The sequence below is a fragment of the Pelophylax lessonae genome (assembly GCF_965119305.1).
Source record: "Pelophylax lessonae genome assembly, chromosome: 5".
In the NCBI taxonomy this organism is placed as follows: domain Eukaryota; kingdom Metazoa; phylum Chordata; class Amphibia; order Anura; family Ranidae; genus Pelophylax; species Pelophylax lessonae.
In genome coordinates this window covers 61,970,609-61,994,255 of record NC_138772.1, presented here as the reverse complement: position 1 = coordinate 61,994,255, position 23,647 = coordinate 61,970,609, and the positions used below count along the sequence as shown (strand labels likewise).

Genomic DNA, 23,647 nt, shown 5'->3' with positions numbered 1-23,647 from the left:
TCTACCATAGTAAGGCCGTTGCATCAACTTACTAGTACAAAGAAAAACTACATTTGGACTGAGGAAGCGAATCGGGCCTTCTGCTTATTAATGTCTAAATTTACCTCTGCTCCTATAATACATCATCCGAACCCAACTCTGCAGTACATCTTGGAGTTTGACGCCTCTAACGCAGCAGTTGGTGCAGTCCTCTCCCAAAGACCAACAAGCACTTCCCCACTCCATCCGGTAGCATTCTTTTCTAAATCTTTGAGTGCTCCCGAGGTTAATTACCCAGTAGGCGAGAAGGAACTGCTGGCTATCAAACTGGCGCTTGAAAACTGGCGTCATTTACTCGAAGGTACTCAATTACCAGTGATAATATATACTGACCATGAAAACCTTCAATACTTGCAATCTAACAGGACCCTTTCCCATCGTCAAGTTCATTGGTCCCTGTTCTTTCTGCGCTTTAATTTCCAAGTAACATACAAATCAGCAGCAAAAAACAAAAAGCGGATGCATTATCCCGTCTAGCTGAAAATAACTACGTAGATTCTCTTCCTCGACCTATTTTACCTCCAGACCGTATAGTTGGGGTTATTAGATCCTTGAAGGATGAAATTCTAGACAGCTTAAAATCTGACTTACCACCTCCTCAATTAAAACCTGACGCAGAGGGTTTCCTTTACTTTGGCACTAAACTTTATATACCCCCCACTGTTCGTACAAAAATTTTGGAGCTAGCACATGATGTACCCATGGCAGAACATATGGGTATGACGAAGACTTTAAACCTTCTTGCTAGACAATTTTGGTGGCCTGCATCTGTGCAGCGGTTTGTCTCATCCTGTGAGACTTGTGCCAGATCCAAGTCTGAGACTGCAAAACCATTTGGATTACTCTGTAGTTTACCCATACCTTTGGTTCCATGGGAGGTATTGTCCCTTGATTTCATTGTCGAGCTGCCCCCTTCCAGGGGTTTTACCACTATCTTGGTAACCGTGGACCATCTTACCAAAATGGCACATTTCATTCCTGTTCGGAAATTACCCTCTTCCAAGGAGACAGCCGAGTTGCTCGTAAGCCATGTATTTAAATTACACGGTATTCCTAAGACTCTCATTTCAGATCGAGGGACACAATTCATTTCAAGGTTTTGGCAATCCTTATGTGGTATCCTACGCATTGATCGTAGATTGACTTCACCATATCATCCGCAAACTAATGGTCAGACTGAACGAGTTAATCAAAGTATTGAACAATACCTACGTTGTTATACCTCATATCTACAGGATAACTGGGCAGATTTACTTCCTTTGGCAGAATTTGCCTACAACAACGCAGTTCATAGTACCACCAAGCAAAGCCCTTTTTTCCTCAATTATGGTTTCCACCCAACACTCCTTCCTCCTCGTATCTTACCCTCTAGTAATCCAGTAGCCAATGATTACCTATCACAAATCAAAAGTTCTCTGGATCTCCTTAACACCATCATTACTCGGGCTCATAACCAGCAAAAACTTACGTACCTGCTCCCCAATATACCACTGGTGACCTTGTTTGGTTATCCACCAAAAACTTACGGTTGCGGATTCCGAGTAGGAAACTTGGACCTTTATATATATAGGACCCTTTCCTATGGAGAAACTCATTGGTACATCTGCAGTTCGTCTTACTTTACCAACAGACTTAAAGGTACATCCTGTATTTCATGTATCATTACTAAAGCCCCATGTTCCAAATCAGGGTCTCAGAAGTACAGCCACACCTCCACCTCCTGTACAGGTGGATGGTAATGAAGAATATGAAGTACAGGAGATTCTAGACTCCTGAAATTATAGAGGGAAACTACAATATTTATTAAGGTGGAAGAACTATGGTCCCCAAGATGACACCTGGCTGGATGCTTCAGAGGTTCATGCACCTAGGCTTATTCAAAGGTTCCATACCAATTATCCTGCAAAACCAAGATTATAGGCCTTCTGGAGCCGGCCTTATGGGGGGGAGTATTGTAAGAATATCACTTTACTTCCTGCTTTTGTTCCGTTTGCGTTCCACCATTCGGTCCAGTGGAACGCATACGTCACGTGGTGATGCTGGACGTCGCGCGTGACGTAATTTCCTAGCGCCGCCACGAGCGGCTATTTAAAAACAGCGGTATGGGGATACTGTTGTTCGTGCAACCGCTTACACACCAGAAGCCTTATCTGTTCCTTGTTCCTGCTTGCAAACCGGAGCTTTCTGAGGACGCTGCACCCCTCCCTCTCCTCACCAGACTGGAACATTGCCTGCCGGCTTCTCCCTTTGATCTCTGATGCCGCTACTCCCTCAGTTCCTGAAGTTGCTTCTGCTATGATAAGTACCCCATAGGGGACCCTGGCTCTTCTACAGCTATTTCCACAACTACGAGTTACTACTTATTAACTGTTGGCTTCCTGCTTATTTACATACCTGTTCCTCCCATCACATGAAGAGGATATATTCCCCTGTGTGCTTGCTTGCTCCTCCTGTGTGCCCAGCTACTAGTACTTGTGCAGTCAGTCCATTGCCACCTGCTATTTCACGCTATTGCATACTGTTGTGCGTCTGCTTTACATGTGTGTCATGTGTGTACAAGGACTGGTAATTCTGCCACTGTGATGAGTATAGAGATTTAAGTTAACTGACTTAATACTATCTCTACACATACTACTGAGTGGTATCTGCAGCTGATGACCCATTCCATCAGACAATCTAGAGAGAGCGTGACAGTTACTATCTCTACACATACTACTGAGTGGTATCTGCAGCTGACGACCCATTCCATCAGACAATCTAGAGAGAGCGTGACACGAGGGTGCAGTTGCAGCAATTCGCACCAAGAAATGTTAGATTTCCATGTACGATGATAGATCTTCCTTGGAGTCGACTTCCTGGCCTTCAAAAGAGTCAGAATCACTGAGTCTGAAAGACCTCTATCCTTTAACACCTTGCTTTCAACAGCCAGGCCTTTAAAGCCAGCGACCGTAAAGCAGGATGGAAGATCGGTCCTTGAGATACTGGATCTTCCCGCAGAGGAAAACACCATGGAGGATCCACGACCATCTTTACTACCTCTGCGTACCAAGACCGCCGAGGCCAGTCTGGTGCCACCAGAACGACCGGAATGCCTTCCATCGCCACCCGGCGAAGAAACCGCGGCAGGAGTATGAGCAGGGGAAAGGCATAAATCAGCCGATACTGGCTCCAAGTAGCCACCAGAGTGTCTGGCCAAAGGATCCCGAGACCTGACCACAAACCATGGAACTTTCCTGTTGAGGCAAGATGCAAACAGATCCACATCCGGGGTCCCCCACCAGACACACAGGAGATGAAACACCTCTGGATGAAGGGACCATTCCCCTTGATCCAACACTTGACGACTCCGGTAATCTGCCTGCCAATCCTCCACACCCGGAATGTGGACTGCGGAAAGAGCCGGAACATTGGCTTCTGCCCAAATCAGAATCTAGGCCACCTCCTTGGCCCCCAGAGCACTCTTGGTGCCCCCTTGATGATTGCTGTAAGCCACGGCCGGGGCATTGTCCGACTGAATCCAAACCGGACAGCCACATAGTCGACTCGTCCAGTGAAGCAGGCAGAGTTTGATCGCTCTCAGCTCGAGAATATTGACCGCCAAATAAGACTCTTCCGTCGGGCATAGAGTTTCCCCAGCACGCCACCCCAGCCTGACAGGCTGGCATTTGTGGTGACCACCGTCTAAAACACCGGCAAGAAGGACTTGCCCCGGCACAAGACAGGAGACTGGAGCCACCAAGACGAGACAGTCCAACGACCGAGGATCTCTGTTCCATCCTCAAGTGAGACTGAGCAAACGGGACTGCTTTGAAGGTCCAGACCCAGGGCTCACATGTAAGCCCGCAAGGAGAATCCATCAGCAACCTGACTGCTTTTTGCAGCCTCTGAAGTTTGTCCAGGGGAAGAAAAACCCTCGCCAGAGTCGAGAGTCAGCCCCAGATAAGTGACCCGTACTGAAGGTGTCAGAGCAGATTTTTGGAAATTGATCGTCCTCCCGAATTCCTGAAGGGTCTGAAGCATGATAGAGACGTTGCCCAGCATATCTGAGTGGGAGACTGCTCATAACAAACAGGAGATTGTCCAGATATCCCACAATTAAGATACCTCGCTGACGTTACAGGGCCAACACTGGGGCCAGGACCTTGGTAAATACTCTGGCGAGACCAAAGGGTAATACCACAAATTGAAAGTGCTCTTCTGCCACTGCAAAGTGGAGGAATCGCTGGTAAAAATATATAATTTACCGGCCCCTTCATTTTCTGTATGGACAGAGTCACTAAACAGTACCAATCACTGATTTCATTCATAACTGAAGCACAGTACACTGTATTTACTATGCTTCAGTTTGTAAATGAACACAAAGCTCTGTACAGAGCTATTCCTGTCAATTCATTCTGTGCTGCTGAGATGGAGATTGAGGGCTGCGTCCTCAATCCACTTTCTCTGTCTTAAAGGTCTCTCTTTAGACCCCTGAGTTTTCACCAAAGCCCTCATCTGGGCTCATAAAAAATTGTAAAGATAAATAAATAAAGAAAAAAAAAGAAAATGGTCAAAAATAAAAAAAGAAAAAGAAAAAACTGCTGACACCAGTGGCGGAACTACCAGGGTCGTAAAGGTTTGCACATCCTACTGGGCCCTGGCATTCCGCCACCATGAGAGGGGCCCAAGACGCTTTAGAACATGTGATAGGGTCCCAGGATCAGTGGAGGAGCCCCCGGTTTCTTTCATTGGGGCTCTAAAGGTTCTAGTTACACCTCTGGTTCCACCCTTACTGCCACACTGAGAAAACTTCTAAACAATAGACTTTCTGCTTAATATTGTACAGTCTGCCAAACAAAATAAAAAAAGAAGATTGCCTGCGACTTTATTAACAAAACCATATGAATATACTGCAAGGGAATGTATAGTAGGTTTTGTGCAATATTTTTATCTTTCTTTGCTATGATCAGGACTATTAAAAAAACTAATTAAAAAAAATATTTGCTTTTACTGTTAGTTGGTTCTCAGCTCCTCTCAACATATTTTTCAGGGATTCTTTGGAGGTCTATTGGGGTCCTCTAGTCCCTCCCTATTAATTATCATTAGTACATACAGTTATCATACATTTTAATTTTAAAGTCCTAATAACCATTAGATTTTATCCAGATGGCTTTGGTGCATGGGCATGTGCGTCCCTGTTTTACTTCGAAAAAGATGTTATACTTACTTTCTCAGTGCAATGATATTGCACAGAGCAGTCCCTTACCTCCTCTGTTGGAGTCCCCCAACGTTGCTGTCTGTTCCTCATTTTTAAGGGAACCCCGTCAGCAAGCCATGTGCTAAAGGGGCACCACGTCAGGCCATACCCAGCTTCCTCCTTCCTCCTCACAGGAGTTTGACTGACAGCAGCAGGAGCCTATGACTCCTGCAGCTGCCTGTATCTCCTGTGAGACCAGGAAGTGGAGGAGTGGTGCCACAGCCGGGACAGCACTGTTTTTTTTTTTTACCACATAGCAGAGAAAGTATTAAAATAGAAGTTCACCCAAAACCTAACGAATTCTAAACCTATTTGCAGCCACATTCTAAAACGAATCTATTTTGCCCTGTAAAGAAGAAATCGTTATACATACCTTTTCTGCAGCCGCTCTGGTCTGGTCTTACGCTGAGCTGTCAGCGGCGGCTTCAGTGTGTAGGCGGACGCAGGAGAGGCAGCTAGCAACATAAGCCCCATAGTAACTCTATGGGTGATGTCACTTCCCAGGCATTTCCTAGTCCTTACTCCAAAACAAATTTGCGGTGCATAGCAACTTCCTCCTGCGCTCAGACACAGGGCTCCCAAACCACTCCTATCCCGGAACTCTTACTTGGCATCCCCAATGGCTAAGGCCTTGCTGCCCTCAAAGACCGGGGTGGCCAACAAAATGCTGAAAATAAAAAACAAAGAAAGGGCGCATCGGCCTAGCGCATTATCCTCAGGAAGGCTTTATTAGTAAAAAGTATATAAAATCTACTCACAAACAGAAGATGTAAACCAGCATATCAAATTCAAACGTCGGAGAATAACAGCTGACGCGTTTCGAGGCTTTGCCTCTTCCTCAGAGCCCAAAGACAGTGGACACTGTAACAATGGACTCTGACTTTGAATTTGATATGCTGGTTTACATCTTCTGTTTGTGAGTAGATATTAAATACTTTTTACTAATAAAGCCTTCCTGAGGATAATGCGCTAGGCCGGAGCGCCCTTTCTTTGTTTTTTATTTGCAGCATTTTCTAGTCATTGTAGGTCCTCTTTTGCACACAGCATCCGCCGCTGGAGACCCGACTGCATTGGCTTCAGAAAAGGTATATATAGCGATTTCTTCTTAACAGGGCTACATAGATTAACCCCTTCACGCTGATGTAACACAAACATGCGGCCCCACAAGACTGGGCTTTTTTCCGTGGGGCAACATGTTTGCGTACCTCCCTTTGTGATAAGAGCGCCATACGGCATGCTCTCAGGACAGAGACTGTACTAACGATTGGGACCCGAAACTCGAGATTCCAGGTCACCATACCATTCCATGTCACCATACCATTGTGATAGCCTCTGATTGGCTATCACAGCGACCAGTCACTGTGAAGCCTGCCCCTGTATTTTCTTTCTATATGAATGGAGGAGAGATATACATCGTATGTCTCTCTCTCCTTGCAGAGAAAAAAAAAGTATGTAAAAAAATAAATAATTAAATAATAATAATACAAAAAATAAAAAAAATACCTAGATAAAGGTCAGTGCCAGGGTTAGTGTTTGGGTCAAGGTCAGGGTCAGTATTTTTTTTTTTTGGACAAAATGTTTAATTTTTTTAAATTAGTATCAGTGTGTTTTAGGTAGAAATAAAAAAAAAGTAAAATGAGCACTATTGTTTCTGGGCTGTACTATGGGTACACACAACAACTAACATACACATATGTGGTATTGCTGCGATTGTCAGGAGCAGGAGAATTTAATTGTGGCTGTTCTATGGTGGAAGGTTATGCTAGTACAAAGAAATATACAGCTAGATTTAAAAAAAAAAAAGAGACTTTTCTTTTACTATTTTGAGACAATTTTGCTTTAATTTTCCTTGATTTTCCTGAAAAAAACAAGATATAATCCACCTGCAAGCACAAAGTAGTTGTGATGATATGAACGGTTTTACTAACACAAGTTGCAAAATTGTGCTTAGGCATTTAGATTTGTTTTACCCTTAGATGCGAAGGGGTTAATTTTAGAATGTGGCTGCGAGTAGGTTTAGGGCTCTTTCACACGGCTGCTCCGTGTGAAAGCTCCGCTGCGGGACTTTTTTTTTTTTTTTCGCGGAGCGGTTGACATTTGTGTCATCCGCTCCGTATGTCCGCATATCATCCCATCCATTTGCGGATGATATGCGGACATAATGTAAGTCTATGGGGATTGCGGATGTCAGCGGATGACACCGCTGACATCCGATTTTCCTGAACGGAGGAAAAATAGGGTTCTGTTCCGTTCCAAAAAACGGAACAGAACTGAAAGGAGGAAAATCGGATGTCAGCGGATGGTATTCCGCTGACATCCGCAATGCCATAGACTTACATTATGTCCGCAAATCATCCTAAAAAAAATAGGATGATTTACGGACACGGAGCGGCCGTGTGAAAGAGCCCCTAGAGTTAGTTAGGTTTTGGGTGAACGTCAATTTTAAAGCGGAGTTCTGGGCAAAAAAAATTTTTTTTGATAAAAATACCCTTGGGACAGTCAGGACTAGTGCATTTAAGCAACAATAGCCTCTGAACTGTCCCCTGTTTAACTTACCTGTAAGAAGAAATACTTACCTTGAAAATGTCTTGTCCAGCGCTGCCATCTCAGATGTGGGCAGCTGAAGTCGGAGCATCCCTCTTCGTGTCCTCTTCGGTGACGTCGGAGTCCCAGAATGCCATGCTCGTCACTTCCAGGGCAGGCGCGTCATCCCGCAGCTGGTTCTGCGCATGCCCAGAAGCTGTTCAGCAGGGAATGACGCACCTGCACCGGAAGTGACCAGTGACACCGGTGCAGGCGCATTGACTCCTGGGATTGATGACGCTCCTCTCCCAGGAGTCAATGCAAAGGAGGAAGTGACGTCGGGGGCCGCGGGAGGAAGAGGAAGGAAGGAAGGTAAGTTTATTTTCATTAAAAAGAAGGTAAGTGAAACAAAAAAAAATTTTTTAATTATACAATTTTTTTTCAGGTATTTTTAAGGTAACGGGCGATGGAAAGTTCATTTTTAGGGTGGAACTCCGCTTTAAGGTAAAAAAAAAAAACTTTAGAACTACTTTAACTTCAGTTTGTAATTTTCTTAGCTTGGTACTAGGCTAACAAGTGGGTCTATTAAAGAAAACAAAAGTCCTGCCTACAAAGCCTGTTTTTGGCCTGCCTTTATCTGAAGTTTGCCTCTAATCTTTCCTTTTGTTTTCCAAGTTCTCTTTTCCCTACTCAGCTGACTTTTATTTAACACCAAAACATGCCGCGGATTACAATGCATAGCATGAAATCATAAGCGTTAAACTGAGTATTTATTTTTGAGGTAATGTAAAGAGATTTCAGACACGCTCCCCTCCCCAAGGGTAATCTTGAAAAGAAAAGCAGTAAAGTGGCAGAATTTCGTGAAAATGCCATTCTTCATGGTGGTAATTACGAATTACCCAAACACTCGGGGTTAGTGTTAACATACCCGTCACTGTTTACATCTGACACGGCAACTGTATATCCGAAGTACGAAGCCATCTGGAGAGGGAAACACAATGAAAGGTTTGAACAAGGCCTACGCCAACTTTGTATAACTGTGAAAGTATTGGCATTCTGACATCAAACATCGCTTTAATGGGGAAGGAATCTGTAAATATCCAATATCTAGCTGAACTCTTTAAACAGTGAGTTGAATCTTAACACATATCATTTACAAAGGCCAAACCCTGAGACTTGACAATATACAAAATGGAGGTGATTAGGTCAAATTAATTCTGCCGGTGATGACTGACTCAAAGCAATGAGCGGTCTTGTAGAGAAATGGTTTTTATTGACAAAAATAATCCACCCTGGCGTATTTTTCATTGATTTTTTTTAAAAGCACTTTTTGTTTGCAGCACTATTGTGATTGCTAAAGAATTCCTATGATGAGAGGAATGCAAGAGCTGCTGTTGCTGCAATTCTGAAAATGCTAGTTGTCTGGCTGTTTTGTAACTTTAAAGCTCAACTCCACCTTTTATTATTATTATCTTAAAGCAGAACTTAACTGTATCTAAACACCACAAACTGAAAATGCTATTTAATAATTTCTAATATTCAAAGCAAATTCCCCAACCATCCATGTCTCCGTGATTTATTTTGTTGAGAAATCACTTTGAAAAAAAAACCCCTAACATTTCTAGCCACCCCCATTTTGATTAAGGGCAGATGATTTGTGTAGCATTTACTTTCTAGAATCCATCTGCCCTTAGCTCAAGCATGCAGGCAGGTGAGTGTGCTTAAGCCACTCCTCCTGTCCTCCACAGCAAAGAAAATAAAAATGCCCATGAAGACTCTTGGGATGTATGACATCATTTTGACCTGGGCAAAAAACCAAGAAGCAACAAAAGAAACGTGAAAAAAAAAAAAAAAGTTTAAAACAACCAAATATAATATATCTTCCTATCCATTTAGTAATGCCAGCAGCATAACAAATAAAAATAATGCTTTAATGCATAAAAAGCTCTAAATGCCTAATGCAGTATTTAATTTTTGCTGTCCCCTATAAACTCACTACTCCAGGTGTCCAACCCAACTCCTCTTCTGGGTTAAATGACACAGCCTAGTGTCATTAAAAAACACTTCCTATAAGGCCAAGGTGTGAAGGACACCCCAGGGAGCACATCGTCAGGCACCCTCGACTTAAAAGAAGATGCTGTAGAGAGCAGCGCTACATATTTAAGTGACGCCGCTCTCCAAGGCATTGAGGATCTGCCCACAGCCGAAGAAGCATGGAGAAGAGTAAGAGGACCTGTGATGTGACAGCACTGACCCAAAGACTGCTTGAAAAGATGTATTAGAGTAAAGTATATGTTAGATTTAAAAAAAATGCATGCAGGGGAGAATTGAAGCAGGGTTTGTGGTCAGAAAAGGGGGAGGAGGGAGGAGGTGGGGAGAAGGTGGAATCGGGCTTTAGGCCTCATGAACACTGGGCGTTTTGCCCCAGTGCATGAGCCTCTTGTGTTTAGATGCAGGTGGTGCATGCGCACTGCCCACCTCCGTTGCCATTAACCTGAAAAATCTATGAGAGGCTGATAGCTATTGTGGCTGGACAAGGTTGGGCGGTGCACCGAGTGAAGTATGAGCCCAGGGTCCAGGGATGAATATCTGGAATGCAAGCGGTCTGCACCGTCCTGCCCTGCCCAGCAGCAGCAGCTGTCATCCTGTCATAGAATTTGACACTACCGGCAGCAGGGCTGGATGGTGCACCTCTACTTTCCATCCGCACTTATGCGCCAGATCATCATGCACCAGGGCTAAACACCCATTGTGCATGAGGCCTTCAGGTTCGGTTCACACTGGTGCGATGTGAGAAACCCTGCAAATCCAGTGCGGGTTCCCGCATCTCACCTGAATCGCCAGAGGTTCACACTGCCCTCTGTGAACCACTGCGGGTGTCAATACAAAGTTAATGACACCCCCCAATCTGTTTGCAGATTGCAGTGCAAACTGGAAATTGGGTCGCATGGGTGTGAACACATCCACACGATCTGATTTGTACAGTTTGTATGGCTTAATTTGCATCGTACAGACATCACATATGATCTGCACAGCAATGCAGTGCGAACAACATGCAATGTCTGGCATCGCACCAGTGTGAACCTAGCCTAAAGATAAATCCAGGCAGCCGAATAAAATACTTACAGGGTAACTGTTTTACATGCCAAAGGATTTGATTTTGTTTCCATCAAGTTCTTAAATGTACACAGCTCTGCCTGACATGGGTTCAGCTTTAATAGTTACTAATTACGGAATGAGTATAAAGACCAGAAGAAAGGACAAAAAATCCAGCTACAGTATTTGTAGCTGCTGGCTTTTAATTTTTTTCAAACAGCACAAAGAACCGCTTTCAATAGAAATAAAGAAAAAAAACTGTAATTTTTAAGCACATATAACACATACATGTAAAATATTGTAATATTACCTGTTCCCCTGTGAAATTGTAAATGTAGATCATCTGGCTAGAGTCAATGATGGAGACCTAGAAAAAAAAAATATCAGGTTGTCAACGTGGAGATACTGCATGTTGGATAGACATATGTAACTGTAATGAATAGTTGATGGTGGCCAAAGTCAATGCATATTACACTGTAATTCTGGTGTTCCTAAAAAAGGATAATTAGGGATGTGAGCTGTAAATTAGAGTAAAGGTTCAGTCCACATAAAATTGTTACTTTACTGTTTGGTAGAAGATGGAGAGTTAAACCACCCCCTTGTCCCTTATATCTCTTGGGCATTGGTGAGATCTCTGCACTGATTTCCTTTGTTTGCACACCTGCTGAGGTCACTATGAGGGGGTTCCCAATTTCCCCAAAAGATTTTACATTATAAAGAATGTAACAGAAGTTGGAAATCACAATGTTGGGTGGAAACGCCCAAAACTTCCAGGTGGACAGGACAATCAAGAATTATAGCAGGGAAAGCTCACTGTCCAAGACATGAGAGTCAGGGGTTGACTCAGCTCACCAGCTCCACCTATTACTTTTGGGGAACCCCTCTAAAGTACAAAAAGCTAATCAGTGATTGGTAGACATAGTTCACGGCACACCTTTGAAATACACTATGTGATTAAACCTGCATGACAAAGCAAAACTAACCAGGTCAAGTCAGGTACAATGTACACAGAGGCTGAACATTACACCAAGAAAGAAAATAAAAATACATACGTATCCAAAATTTTGATCCCCTCTTGGTACTCCAGCCACCAACTCTGTCAAAAAAAAAAAAATCACAAAAATGTTGGTAAATTGTGTTACCCTATTGTTCTTCCATGTTGCAGATAACATGTAGTCATATAACATATTATGTCTGCATGGTTATTTATACACTAAGGGGGGGAAACATTTCTTTCAAGTTGGACCTATTATTTATATTGATGCTGAACCTCCCTCTAATATAATGCCCAGATTAAGATATTTTAAAAAGCTGCCAAAACTTCCATTCTGTAATTAGACCACTTGGTAAAGCAACAGTCGTTACATTTGTAGTGTATTTGAAGACCAGGCTGTTGTAGGGCTCTGCAAAAATAAAAGAGGCCCCAAAAATAAAACAATTTTGATAATAAAATCGGGCACCAATAAGTAACTATAACAACTTAGGATCAAATCCAGCCACAACATTTAATAAATTTAGTTTTCAACACAGCGTAGAAGGGTTAGATCCCATGCCAGGTTTTTCACGTAGTCTATGTTCCCATTAAGAAAAGTTCTCACTTTCTGTCTGGGTAACACTCAAGGCATTGCTGTGATGTGGACTCCATGGAGTTCACACTATATATTACTTTTTGGGATCCTCTAGGAAGACAGTGTCACTGTCCGCAAACACTACTGACGTATCCAGGAATATATGAAAAGTATACTCTAAAGAGGAGAATTAGGAAGGTCAGTCCACAACAACAACAAACAGTGTTACTAGGCCGAAAGTGGGGGGAAAGCTCCATAAAGGGTTTAGTAATAGAACGACTTATCACAGAGCTGGTGGATGTTAGAGACCTTGCGCTCCCCAACCTTCCGTTTGAGGATGCCCCACAGATGCTCAATAGGGTTTAGGTCTGGAGACATGCTTGGCCAGTCCGCCACCTTTACCCTCAGCTTCTTTAGCAAGGCAGTGGTCGTCTTGGAGGTGTGTTTGGGATTGTTATGTTGGAATACTGCCCTGCGGCCCAGTCTCCAACTGGAGGGGATCATGCTCTGCTTCAGTATGTAACAGTACATGTTGGCATTCAGGGTCCGTCAATGAGCTGTAGCTCCTCAGTGTCAGATACCTAAGCCATCTTTATGTAGAGCAACAATTCTTTTCTTCAGATCCTCAGAGAGTTCTTTGCCATGAGGTGCCATGTTGAACTTCCAGTGACCAGTATGAGAGAGTGAGAGTGATAACACCAAATTTAACACCCCTGCTGCCCATTCACACCTGACACCTTGTAACACTAACGAGTCACATGATACCGGGGAGGGAAAATGGCTAATTGGGCCCAATTTAGACATTTTCACTTAGGGGTATACTCACTTTTGTTGTAAGCGGTTTAGACATTATTTGGTGTGTGTTGACTTTTTTTTGAGGGGACAGCAAATTTACACTGTTATACAAACTGTACACTCACTACTTAACATTGAAGCAAAGTGTCATTTCTTCAGTGTTGTCACATGAAAAGATATAATAAAATATTTACAAAAATGTGAGGGGTGTACTCACTTTTGTGAGATACTGAACATATTTATACATTTATTTGTTGATTGATACTCTGTGGGAACTTAGTCGATCTTTATGGAGACATTTGATTAATTCATTTATTTAAATTTATTTGACTAAGTATATAAGTTATCAGTGGTGTGTGGGTGAGCATAGCACATATACACTTTACACGGAGGGTGGTGCAGCATATTTATGTGTGAATTTGTTATGCACATATTAGTTTCAATTTGTATGCATAGTTAAAGTTTGTAATTATATACTCTACATATATGACGGTAGTAATATGTGCTTATTATTTACTTAGGTTCTTCCTCTTGCATGTGCTAGAGGAATCAAATACAAATGTATACTAAAGGCCCGTACACACGTAGTGATTGTCGGCCGATTGTCGGCTTGTTAGTATGATGCTTCCGACAACCGACTGCGACTTTTCGGCCGAACAGAATCGGTGTGCAGGCTATAAAATTTTTGTTGGCGACACCAGAACGGCCGATTGTTCGCCAGTCAGTACAGAATTCGGCCGACTAACAGCAGATGAGCAAGACTGGGCATTCTCAGTGAAGAAAAAACACACGGAAAGTTAACCATCACATGGCATCACTTCTGCAGTCGGCTGTTGATGGCCGACAAAATTCGTGTGCAGTCTTTTGCACTTTTCAATCGACAGGACAGCAACCGACAAAAGACGGCCGATCGTTCGGCCAACATTCGGTACGTGTGTACGGGGCTAAACTCCATGCTGTGTTCTTGGCACAAACTAAACCCAGCACTGTAGTGCTGCAAGGCAGCCACCATGCTGAGTAAATTAAAGTAGTCAGTGGAAGATGCTAACAGGCCTTCATGGAATAGTGTTGAAAAGAGATTTTCAATATCCGTAAGAAAAAAACATAGATCCTCATTCTGTAGCACAGCTGACATCAAACTGCGTCAAGAACAAAATAATAGATGAGATCTATATAAAGATACATTTACTGTTAAAGGTATGAACTTTAACATATGTAAAAGCTCCAACTTGTTTCCTTATGTCAGTAGCACCGGGAACTTCATAGCATGGCAAGAGCTAGACCTGTGATCTGACAAACCCAAAGCCAAGACCTCATAAGGGCGGCTGGTTTAAAGGAAGTTTATATCCAAAACACACTCCATCATTGTGATTCCCCCTTCAGGAACAGCTTGTTATATGGTGGAAGTGGCAGTAGTCGAGCCTTTCATCTAGCTAGACTGGCTATAGTGTACAGAAAGGTCCTTCTCACAGCTGGTTCCTGTTAGGTTAATTCGTGCCATTCCCTTTTTTTGTGCAACCTCACAAGCTTCAAGAGGGAGCAGAGGCTCTGAAGAAAGAATAGCCAACTTAGCATGGAGAACAGAAGGTAGCTACCTGTGCCTAAGGGGAGAAGACATATTTCCAGTGTAGAAACCATAGAGCTCATTAGATTTAACATAACAAGAGCAAAGGAAAGGCTTTTGAGGATCTCAAGTGGTCAGTGGTGGAAAAATAAAACATTCCCCACGAATTAAGTGGCAGGATATGATGGGGCTTAAAGCTCCATTCACACTAATGCCTTTTTTCATGCTTTTTGCAGAAATGCATTACATTTTTTTTAAAATGGGTTCCTATGGAACATGTTCACATCAATGCATTCTTGTGCCTCTGCATTTTTGGAAAGGGTCAGGGACTTTTTTCCCTGCAAAATGTGTTTTGCATGTAATAGACTTCAATGGACCTGCATCCAAAAACGCAAATATTGCGTTTTTACCCCGATTTTGCAGTGACTTTGCCACGATTTGCATTTTGTGCTTTTAAATCTGCCCAACAACAACCCCCCCCCCCCAAAAAAAAAAAAAGCATAAAAAATGCAAAATGCAAATTGCGGTAAAATCGTGGCACAATTGCCAAAAAAGCGTGGAAAGCACAGTAAAAAGCACTACAGAAATGCTCAAAAGCAACATGCATAGGTGTGAATCGAGCCTAAGTCCTAGAGTTTGTTTAGACGTGCACTGACACCCATCCTGTGTACAGGCTCCCTGAGTTTTTGCACCTGCATCCACCCCAGACTTATAGAGGTGGATGCAGACACAGCGGTTACAAAATTTTACATATGGGCAGGAGCAGGTGCACAGATCTGAATATAAATCTTTTTTCAAAATGATAAAGTGTATCTATGGTTAAAACCAGCAGAAGCCCGTCCATTGGGGGCGCAGGGGCGCCGCCCCCCTATCAATGCGTCCGGCCCCCTATTCTACATGCAGCGCGCCCGATGCATGGATTCCAATAGGGGTTTTATTTTTTGAAGCATGTGATTAGAGCCGGAGGCTCTAATAGGCTTCAAAAAATGGTGGGCTCTGAACCCACCCAGTTGTGTGACAATAGCGAATTAAAATTCACTATTGTCACACAGATTCTTCTCCTGGCCAATCAGGAAGCGGGCCCTGAGACCAAAAGGAGAAGCCATCCTATTGGCGAAGGAGGAGGAGGGAGGAGATGCAGGGGAAGCCCAATCAATGAAGGGGGACACGGAGGAGACTGAGGGGGAAGCTGCCGCCGCCGCCTCCGCATGTCAGTCTAGGGGCAGCACAGGGTGAGTGAGCCGCCGACTAGGGGGCGGGGTGTATGGTGTGCAGTGGGGGCTGGAGCTGGTATGGTCCGTGGTCAGGTCCGTCTGCCCCCCCCCCCCCGACCCATGAAGCACCAGCCGCCACTGGTCAAAACATTTTAGTGTTGGTTAGGTTGGTGAAAGAAGGAATATGTGAAGGTGTTGATAACTGGATCTAGCCCAATGACAATATTTTTTACCATGGAACAATAAAGATACATAAAGTATTACAAAAATTTTATTCTTTCCTAGTAAATCAAAGACATACATATTTAAACAAAAAAAAAACAAAACAAAGCAAAGCAAAACCAAAAACCTAATACTCCCTACAAAATGATTAAAAATATCAGCAGGGAAGTGATGAAAGGACAATAATATCCATATTCATATTTAGGGATCGACCGATTATTGGCAACACCGATATATCGAGGGCCGATATGCACTTTCCCCTATATACCGGAATCGGCTCCTGAGGTTACCGATATTGCTGATATTTAGGGAAAGTGCTTGTACCGGAGTGATGCCTGCAGCTAGAGGCATCACCCCGGTACCGGCGTCCATAGCCGATGGTCGGCTGACTGAGAAGCCGCTCGGCTGTCATTACAAGGAGCGGGAGGGGATGTCCCCCCCCCCTCCTGCCGCCTTCTGTGGCTCGCCCAGGTCTCCCCTCCCACCGGGACACCCGGGCATCCTACCTCCACCGCAGCCGAAGAGAAGACCCGTTCAAAGCCGCATTCGGCTCTGATTGGGTCTCCATGTAAAAAACCCGGAAGTGATGTCATGACATCACTTCCAGGTACTCTGCACCGAATTAAAATAACTGACAGCATTCAAAACAGCCAAACTTGGCATTTTGCATGCTTTTCAGTGTCAAGGAGGGGTTTGGGGTCTTTTAGACCCCCAGATCCCTCCAAAAGGAGGGGAAAAAAAAAAGTATGGGTCGATATCGGCCGATACCGATATCCGATGACCAAAATATCGGTATCGCCATTAAAAAAACGATATTGGTGGATCACTAATTCATATGGTAGCATGTGATTTGTGCGATCATATGGTTTTCTTTTGGATTTAACTGGCACATACAGGATCTAATTGTCTACACAGACACATCAGCTCAAATTGTATTATTGTTTGGTTTTATAAGTGACATCACACTCTGACTTTCAAATGGATATATGTTGAGAACTACTGTGTACTCTAGAAATGTTATATTGAGACATTTTTATTATGCACAAAGTTCATGAGGGAAGTGTTCTCAGGATTTTGACTTTATTGGATATCCTCAGATTCCTATATGCACATTAAAGACTGCTACTTTATAGGTTGGATGACAATGCTCTGTTTTCTCATCTCCAGTGCACACACAGTTTATAAGGGAAGAGAAGTCAGAACAGTTATGCCTTTATTGGATTGCAATTTTTAAGACTTTATGCAGATAAAAAAAAAAAATAAATAATAAAAAAATAAATAAATAAAAGATAAGAAAATTCCTGTGTGAAAGAAGCAAATTCCAAGTATAATGCAACAGTTTATTTTTAGATAGAATTGTATCCAGAAAATATATGAAGTAATCACACTACCACTACCAGCTGGACGTAACATCTTCAAAGAATATCCCAGAAATATTTTTCTCTTTTTAAAAAAAAAAAAAAATGTGGATGACAACCTTTGAGCATTTAAAAACTTTTTTGAATATGGACATTCATTTTTCTTTTTCTTCAGGGCCCTGCTAATATTTTTAATCATTTTATAGGGTACACAAGAATGTTGCTTTGATTTTGTTTGATTTATCTTTCTTTCTTTCCTTACATTTGTCTTTGATTTTTGAGAATAGAATAACATTTTGGTAATACTTTATGAATCTTTACTTGTAGCAACGGTATGATAGGCCTTATAAAAAAAACACACAAGTGCATCTAGTTCAACCAAAATAATAAATCACCAAACAACTGCACATTTATTTTCTCCATCAGCCCATCCCCTTCAGTTATTTCCACTTGTATGTCTTGACCCTCTTTTTTAGATTGTAAGCTCTAACGAGCAGGGCTGTCTGATTCCTACTGTAATAAATTGTATTGCAATTCTACAGTCTGTTTTAAAGCGCTGCATAAATCGGTTAGCGCTATATAAATCCTGTATAATAATAAAAAAATAAATAATAATAATAAATAAATGGAAAACCTCCATATACACAATCCTATACCAACAATTGATCCAGAGCAAAGCAACAATCCTTGTAAAGCATGTTCCAAACTTCTCCAGCAGAGGAAAAATAAATTCTTCCTGATTCCCCAAAGGCCATCAGATATTCCCTGGATCAACAATCTCCAACAAGTTATTACCTAAATATGTTATTATTCAATTATATTTTTTGGAATGCAGCCAGCTCTTTTTTAGGACAATCTACGGAGCTGTCCAGATCTAGTAGTCTACTTCAAATTTTCACAGCTGTTACTGTGAAGAAGCCTTTCAGTATATAGAGGTTAGTTTCTCCACACTTTAGTTGATCTGGTGCAGGAAATAAAGTGAAATCTGCCCTATGGTCGAAGAGTGAAAAACGAAAAAATAAAATAAAATAAAATAAAACTAATATATACATACAGTATATATATATATATATATATATATATATATATATATATATATATATATATATATATATATATATATATATATATATATTATAAATAAAAACTTGAAAGAGCAGAGAGATTCCCCTTTACTCAATAGTCCTGAACTTTTCCTCCCTCTTCTTTTTCACAATAGTATATGCATGCTGCTGATGATAACTCATATTTTAATATTTAATAAGCTCACAGATACAGTACTCTGAATGGGGGCAATATTACAGGAATTATTAGACACGCAGGTCTGTGGTCTGAAGTTAGTGCATTACCTTGCTCAGAATCATCTGTAAATTCTCCCACAGCCACCGAGTACCCTGTACAGAAAGACATTAGCATCAGAGACAATCAATTCAGAAGACAAGGCATGTTTATGGAGCATCACATGAAAAACTGACGGCGCCAAGGAAGCTAATGGCCGAGCCATATTTATATTTTATATGTAGTACCATAGGACACTGTGACAGTACCATGCATCAGTTTCCGCTGTGATTTAAAAAATGGAGGCTCTGCTCTCCTGGGTTGATACGGTTTGCATGCTGGACCAGTGAAAACCGCAAAGCATTTATTTTCTGTTAACCAGAAGGAAAAGGCTTCGTCATTTTGCTAAACTGTAAACCCACAGAAATGTAGAGATAGAATCTGTAACGTCAGTTACAATGGTACAGACATCTCCTTGATGTTTCTGTGCTGTCTGTTCTCTTACATAACCAATGAGTGGAAAAGGGCCTTAAAGCTGAACTCTTGCCAGAGTGGGCAAAAACTAGGACCACACCAAAGAGACTACAGCAGCCTTTCTCAAGGGTTCCTTCAAGGATTGTTAGGGGTTCCTTGAGCAGTGGTGGGTAGATTTTCCCCGTGACAGTGCCTGCATTGTTCTGCTAATTATGGCACTCAGCAGAGGCCACTAATCTAACCAACAATGGAACACAGGGCATTTTTTTCACTGACCACCAATGTAAGGGGGCGTTCCTTCCCACTGACCACCAATGTAAGGGGGCATTCCTTCCCACTGACCACCAATGCAAGGGGGCATTCCTTCCCACTGAATACCAATTTAGGGGTGTTCCTTCCCACTGACCATCAATGTAAGGGGGCGTTCCTTCACACTGACAACCAATGTAAAGCCTCGTACACACGTACCGATTGTCGGCCGTAAATATTTGGCCGACGACCGATCGGCTGATTGTAGGCTTGTTAGTATGATGCTTCCGACAGCCGACAGCGCATTTTCGGGCGAACAGAATCTGTCATGCAGGCATTAAAATTTTTGTTGGCCAACACCAGAACGGCCGATTGTTCGCCAGTCAGTACAGATTTCGGCCGACAGACAGCAGATGAGCAAGACTGGGCATGCTCAGAAAAGAAAAAAGACAAGGAAAGTGAACCATCACATGACATCACTTCTGCAGTCGGCTGTTGTTGGCCGACAAAATTCGTGTGCAGTCTTTTGCAGTTTTCAACAGACACGACAGCCCTGGACAAAAGACGGCCGATCGTTCGGCCGACGATCTGTACGTGTGTACGGGGCTTAAGGGGGCGTTCCTTACCACTGGCCACCAATGTAATGGGGCATTCCTTCCCACTGGCCACCAATGTAAGGGGGCACATCTCCTAATGACACCAGGCTTCATTCAAATGTGTATACTGAAATGCCCACCCATGTCAGGGCCGCGTCGTTTATGTCAATTGCAATGCAGCAGCTGCTTAAGGCGTAACTCCCCTTTTTTGAGAAAGAAACATTCCCCTCTGGGTGATCTATGTACATTGCAAGGATTATAACAGCCTGTGCCTACCTTTTGTTATTCTGAAGAAATCCCTGTTTGTTTCTCTGTGCTGAGTGGGTCTAATGGGAGTGATTTCATAATTATCAATCAGCTGTACAGCTGCAGAGCACTAATGAGGAAATCTGCTGGGCCTGCATCCCTTTAGATGTGTTTTCACCAAAAATGAAATTTTTTTTGCAGGGGATGCCAGAAATCTGACTTGTATCTCAGGCAGACTTCTGGGAAAATCAGTCAGCCAATCACAAGAGCAGGAAATGTGGTGTGGTCAGTATACATTCAGAATACAGAACACTTCCAGGTAGCCATATTGCATTGCATTTTCAGAAAATTACAAGGGCTACAAATTGAATAGGAAAGATCATTTTTAATAACATTCAATTACAATATGATTTGTACTATATGCTATATTATTTTTTCTTTATTTACTATTTTTTTCCCTCCATGAAAGTGGAGTTACTCTTTAAGTATGCCTGTGTGAACAAGACCTTAGGGTTCGTTCACACCTGCGAGCAGGGGAAAGTATAAGTAGGTAGTTGAGCCACAGTTTTACCACCACCCCCCGACCACCCACATGAACACAGGCATGCAGCAGCTGTGGGTGGCTTCACCCATGGTAAAAATTTAAAAAACACACATGCATAATGCTTCCCACGCAAGTTTATGGGACCCTGCTGCAACCACCCTGCAACCACGTGAAATACATGCGGTTGTGGTGTGGTGATCAGGTATTTACAGGGTTAAATCGAGCAGTGAGGAGGCAACATATCCCCCCCCCCTCCCACACACCTGTCAAATGTCTCTGAAAAGTGATCCACCGCAGATCACTTTAAAGGGCAAAACGAAATACACAGGTGACATATATACTTTGTAACTGTTTTATGTTCCAAAATATGAATTAGAAATGATTTCACAACTCTTAAAAGAATACATAATTGACCTAAAGTGTGTTTTATATAGTTACCAAGAGTTGGTCTTTCATTCACAGCAACATATTAAACCAACAAGTAGCAATATACAAGAAGATAATGTGCATATTAGTACATTTACTGCAGTCTACAGCTTGGGTTTGATTAGTTAAAAGATCAGAAATACCAACTTACAGGCAGATACTTACACTATGTGCATTGAAAAAAATACATTAAATGCTCTATTGATAAATATACAGCTACATTATTTTTTGGCCAGTTCAGTTCAGTTTTGGAGTTCAGCATTAATGTATATCTAAAGCAAAAAGTTTTTTTTTCACACAGGAAAGGGTTAAAACTGATGTTAGGTTGTTTTTTTTTTTCCCATCTGTGTCTCTTTAGGGGGATTTCCCTTCACTTCCTATTCTGTAGACCCAACAGGAAGTGAGAGGATCTCTTTTCAGGCTGGGTTCACACTGTGTGCGGACGCGGCTCACAGCAGAGGTCCGCTGCATCCCTGTTCTCCATTTCAGGAATGAATTAGGCCCAAATTTTTGCCTGAATCTGAAACTGAAACAAAGCCAAAGACGCACAGGACCCCCGTGCAATTTGCTCCGTGGCCGCCCCGAAGATGTGTGAACCAGTGTTCTATCAGATTACCGCTACCCATCAGATTGTGTAACGGAAGTTATGTTCCAACCAAAAAATACTTACTGCGCATGCGCTTTGTGTTCCAACATGCGTTCCACGGCGCTATACGTTCCAAACACTTCATGATCTGATGGGTAGAGGTAATCTGATAGAACAGCGGCAGCGGACATCTTACTACACCCAGCTACGTCTTGATTTTCAGAGTAATTTTAGCAATAAAGTGAGCGTATATACATAACTATAGTATATTGACATCTGTGATGCTGTTTTGATGTCACATTTTGTAACAAGCTGGACACCAGCAGTAGTAAGGTGGCGGAGGCCATGTTGGTACATCCCGCACAGCATAGCATTAAAACTTTAGGCTTTCAAAATGTAACATCCAAACAGCATCACAGATATCAATATACTGTACTATATTTTTTTATATACGCTCACTTTTTAGCTAAAGTTCCTCTGACATTAAAGACATAGTTGGGTGTAGTAAGATGTCCGCTGCCGCTATTGTTGAACAATCTGATGGGCTCTCTTGGTAGTGAAGTTGAGAAGTGTGTGGAACGCATGTTGGAATGCTTAGAACATGTGCAGTAGGTATTTTTGGTCGGAACGTCACTGCCGTTACACAATCGGATGGGTAGCTGTAATCTAATAGAACACCGGCTACATTGAGAGACAGTCACAGTCTCCTGCCATGTGACATTGGTCTCAGGAACTAGTGTCCCCATTGGAAGATTTCCCCTCTACTCTTGTCCCTTCACATATTTGCAGACAATAGCCCAAAGCCTCTCTAACCTATGGACAAAGGGCGCCATTTAGTGCCGACATCTAAACGTTAAAACGTAAATCACAGGAGTGCAGTTCGTTCTGAACTTATGTGACCTGTTTTCAGCAGACAGCGGGCTGAAGCCCGTCACAGAGCCAGTCCAGTACATAGTGTGACAATGAAGAAGGGATTCACCCGCATGCCTGAACCGCCACCCAACCTCCATGCCAACCTCCACTGCCCAGCGCTGCAATGAGCGTGGGGGGGGGGGGGAGCGGAGCAGACAGCGGTGACTTACAGTCACCAGCTCTCTGCTCAGGGAGCACTGTGAACCAAGTGATCCGCAGTGTTTGATCGCTCCGTTCTCAGTGTTAGAGCTTGCGGAGGACAGATGTAACATTGGAGCGATCCTGAATTCACCTATGTAAGTATGATTCAGAAAAGAAGCCGAACCCCATACTTCTCTTTTACGGGCCAGTTCACACCAAAACGCGGTGCGAGTAAGGTGTTTTGTATGCGCGCTTCCCGCACCGCAGGTTAATGCCCTGCCTTTGCAATCTGCATGAGGTTGCCAATGTATTGTTAATGGCACCCCAAACGCAGATTACACACTCAGAGTGTTTATGGTCACCAAAGTGCATGACACCACAGTAGCTTGCAGTTTGATGCAGTGTGTTCTGAAAAAATAATGCTTGCGGTTTTTATTTTGAGGTCCAGTGCATTTTGCAGAATGAGCCGGCAAAATGGACCACGTGGGATTATGCACATTCTGGTGTGATGCGGCACTTAGGCCTAATTTACACCTGCGGTTGGGGTATGGTAAAAACATGCAGTTTAGCCACATTTTTA

The 23,647-nt window shown here is 42.7% G+C and overlaps 1 protein-coding gene across 1 annotated transcript in view; it reads right to left on the bottom strand.

The window, feature by feature from the left end:
- ITGA8 (integrin subunit alpha 8) overlaps positions 1 to 23,647 on the bottom strand; it is a 278,907-nt gene that overhangs the window by 143,025 nt on the left and 112,235 nt on the right. The window contains exons 8-11 of the mRNA XM_082258730.1: positions 18,965 to 19,009; positions 11,947 to 11,990; positions 11,205 to 11,261; positions 8,727 to 8,779 (exon numbers count right to left, since the gene is read on the bottom strand). Coding sequence (XP_082114856.1) covers positions 8,727 to 8,779; positions 11,205 to 11,261; positions 11,947 to 11,990; positions 18,965 to 19,009 — 199 coding nt within the window. The remainder of the gene's footprint in view (positions 1 to 8,726; positions 8,780 to 11,204; positions 11,262 to 11,946; positions 11,991 to 18,964; positions 19,010 to 23,647) is intronic.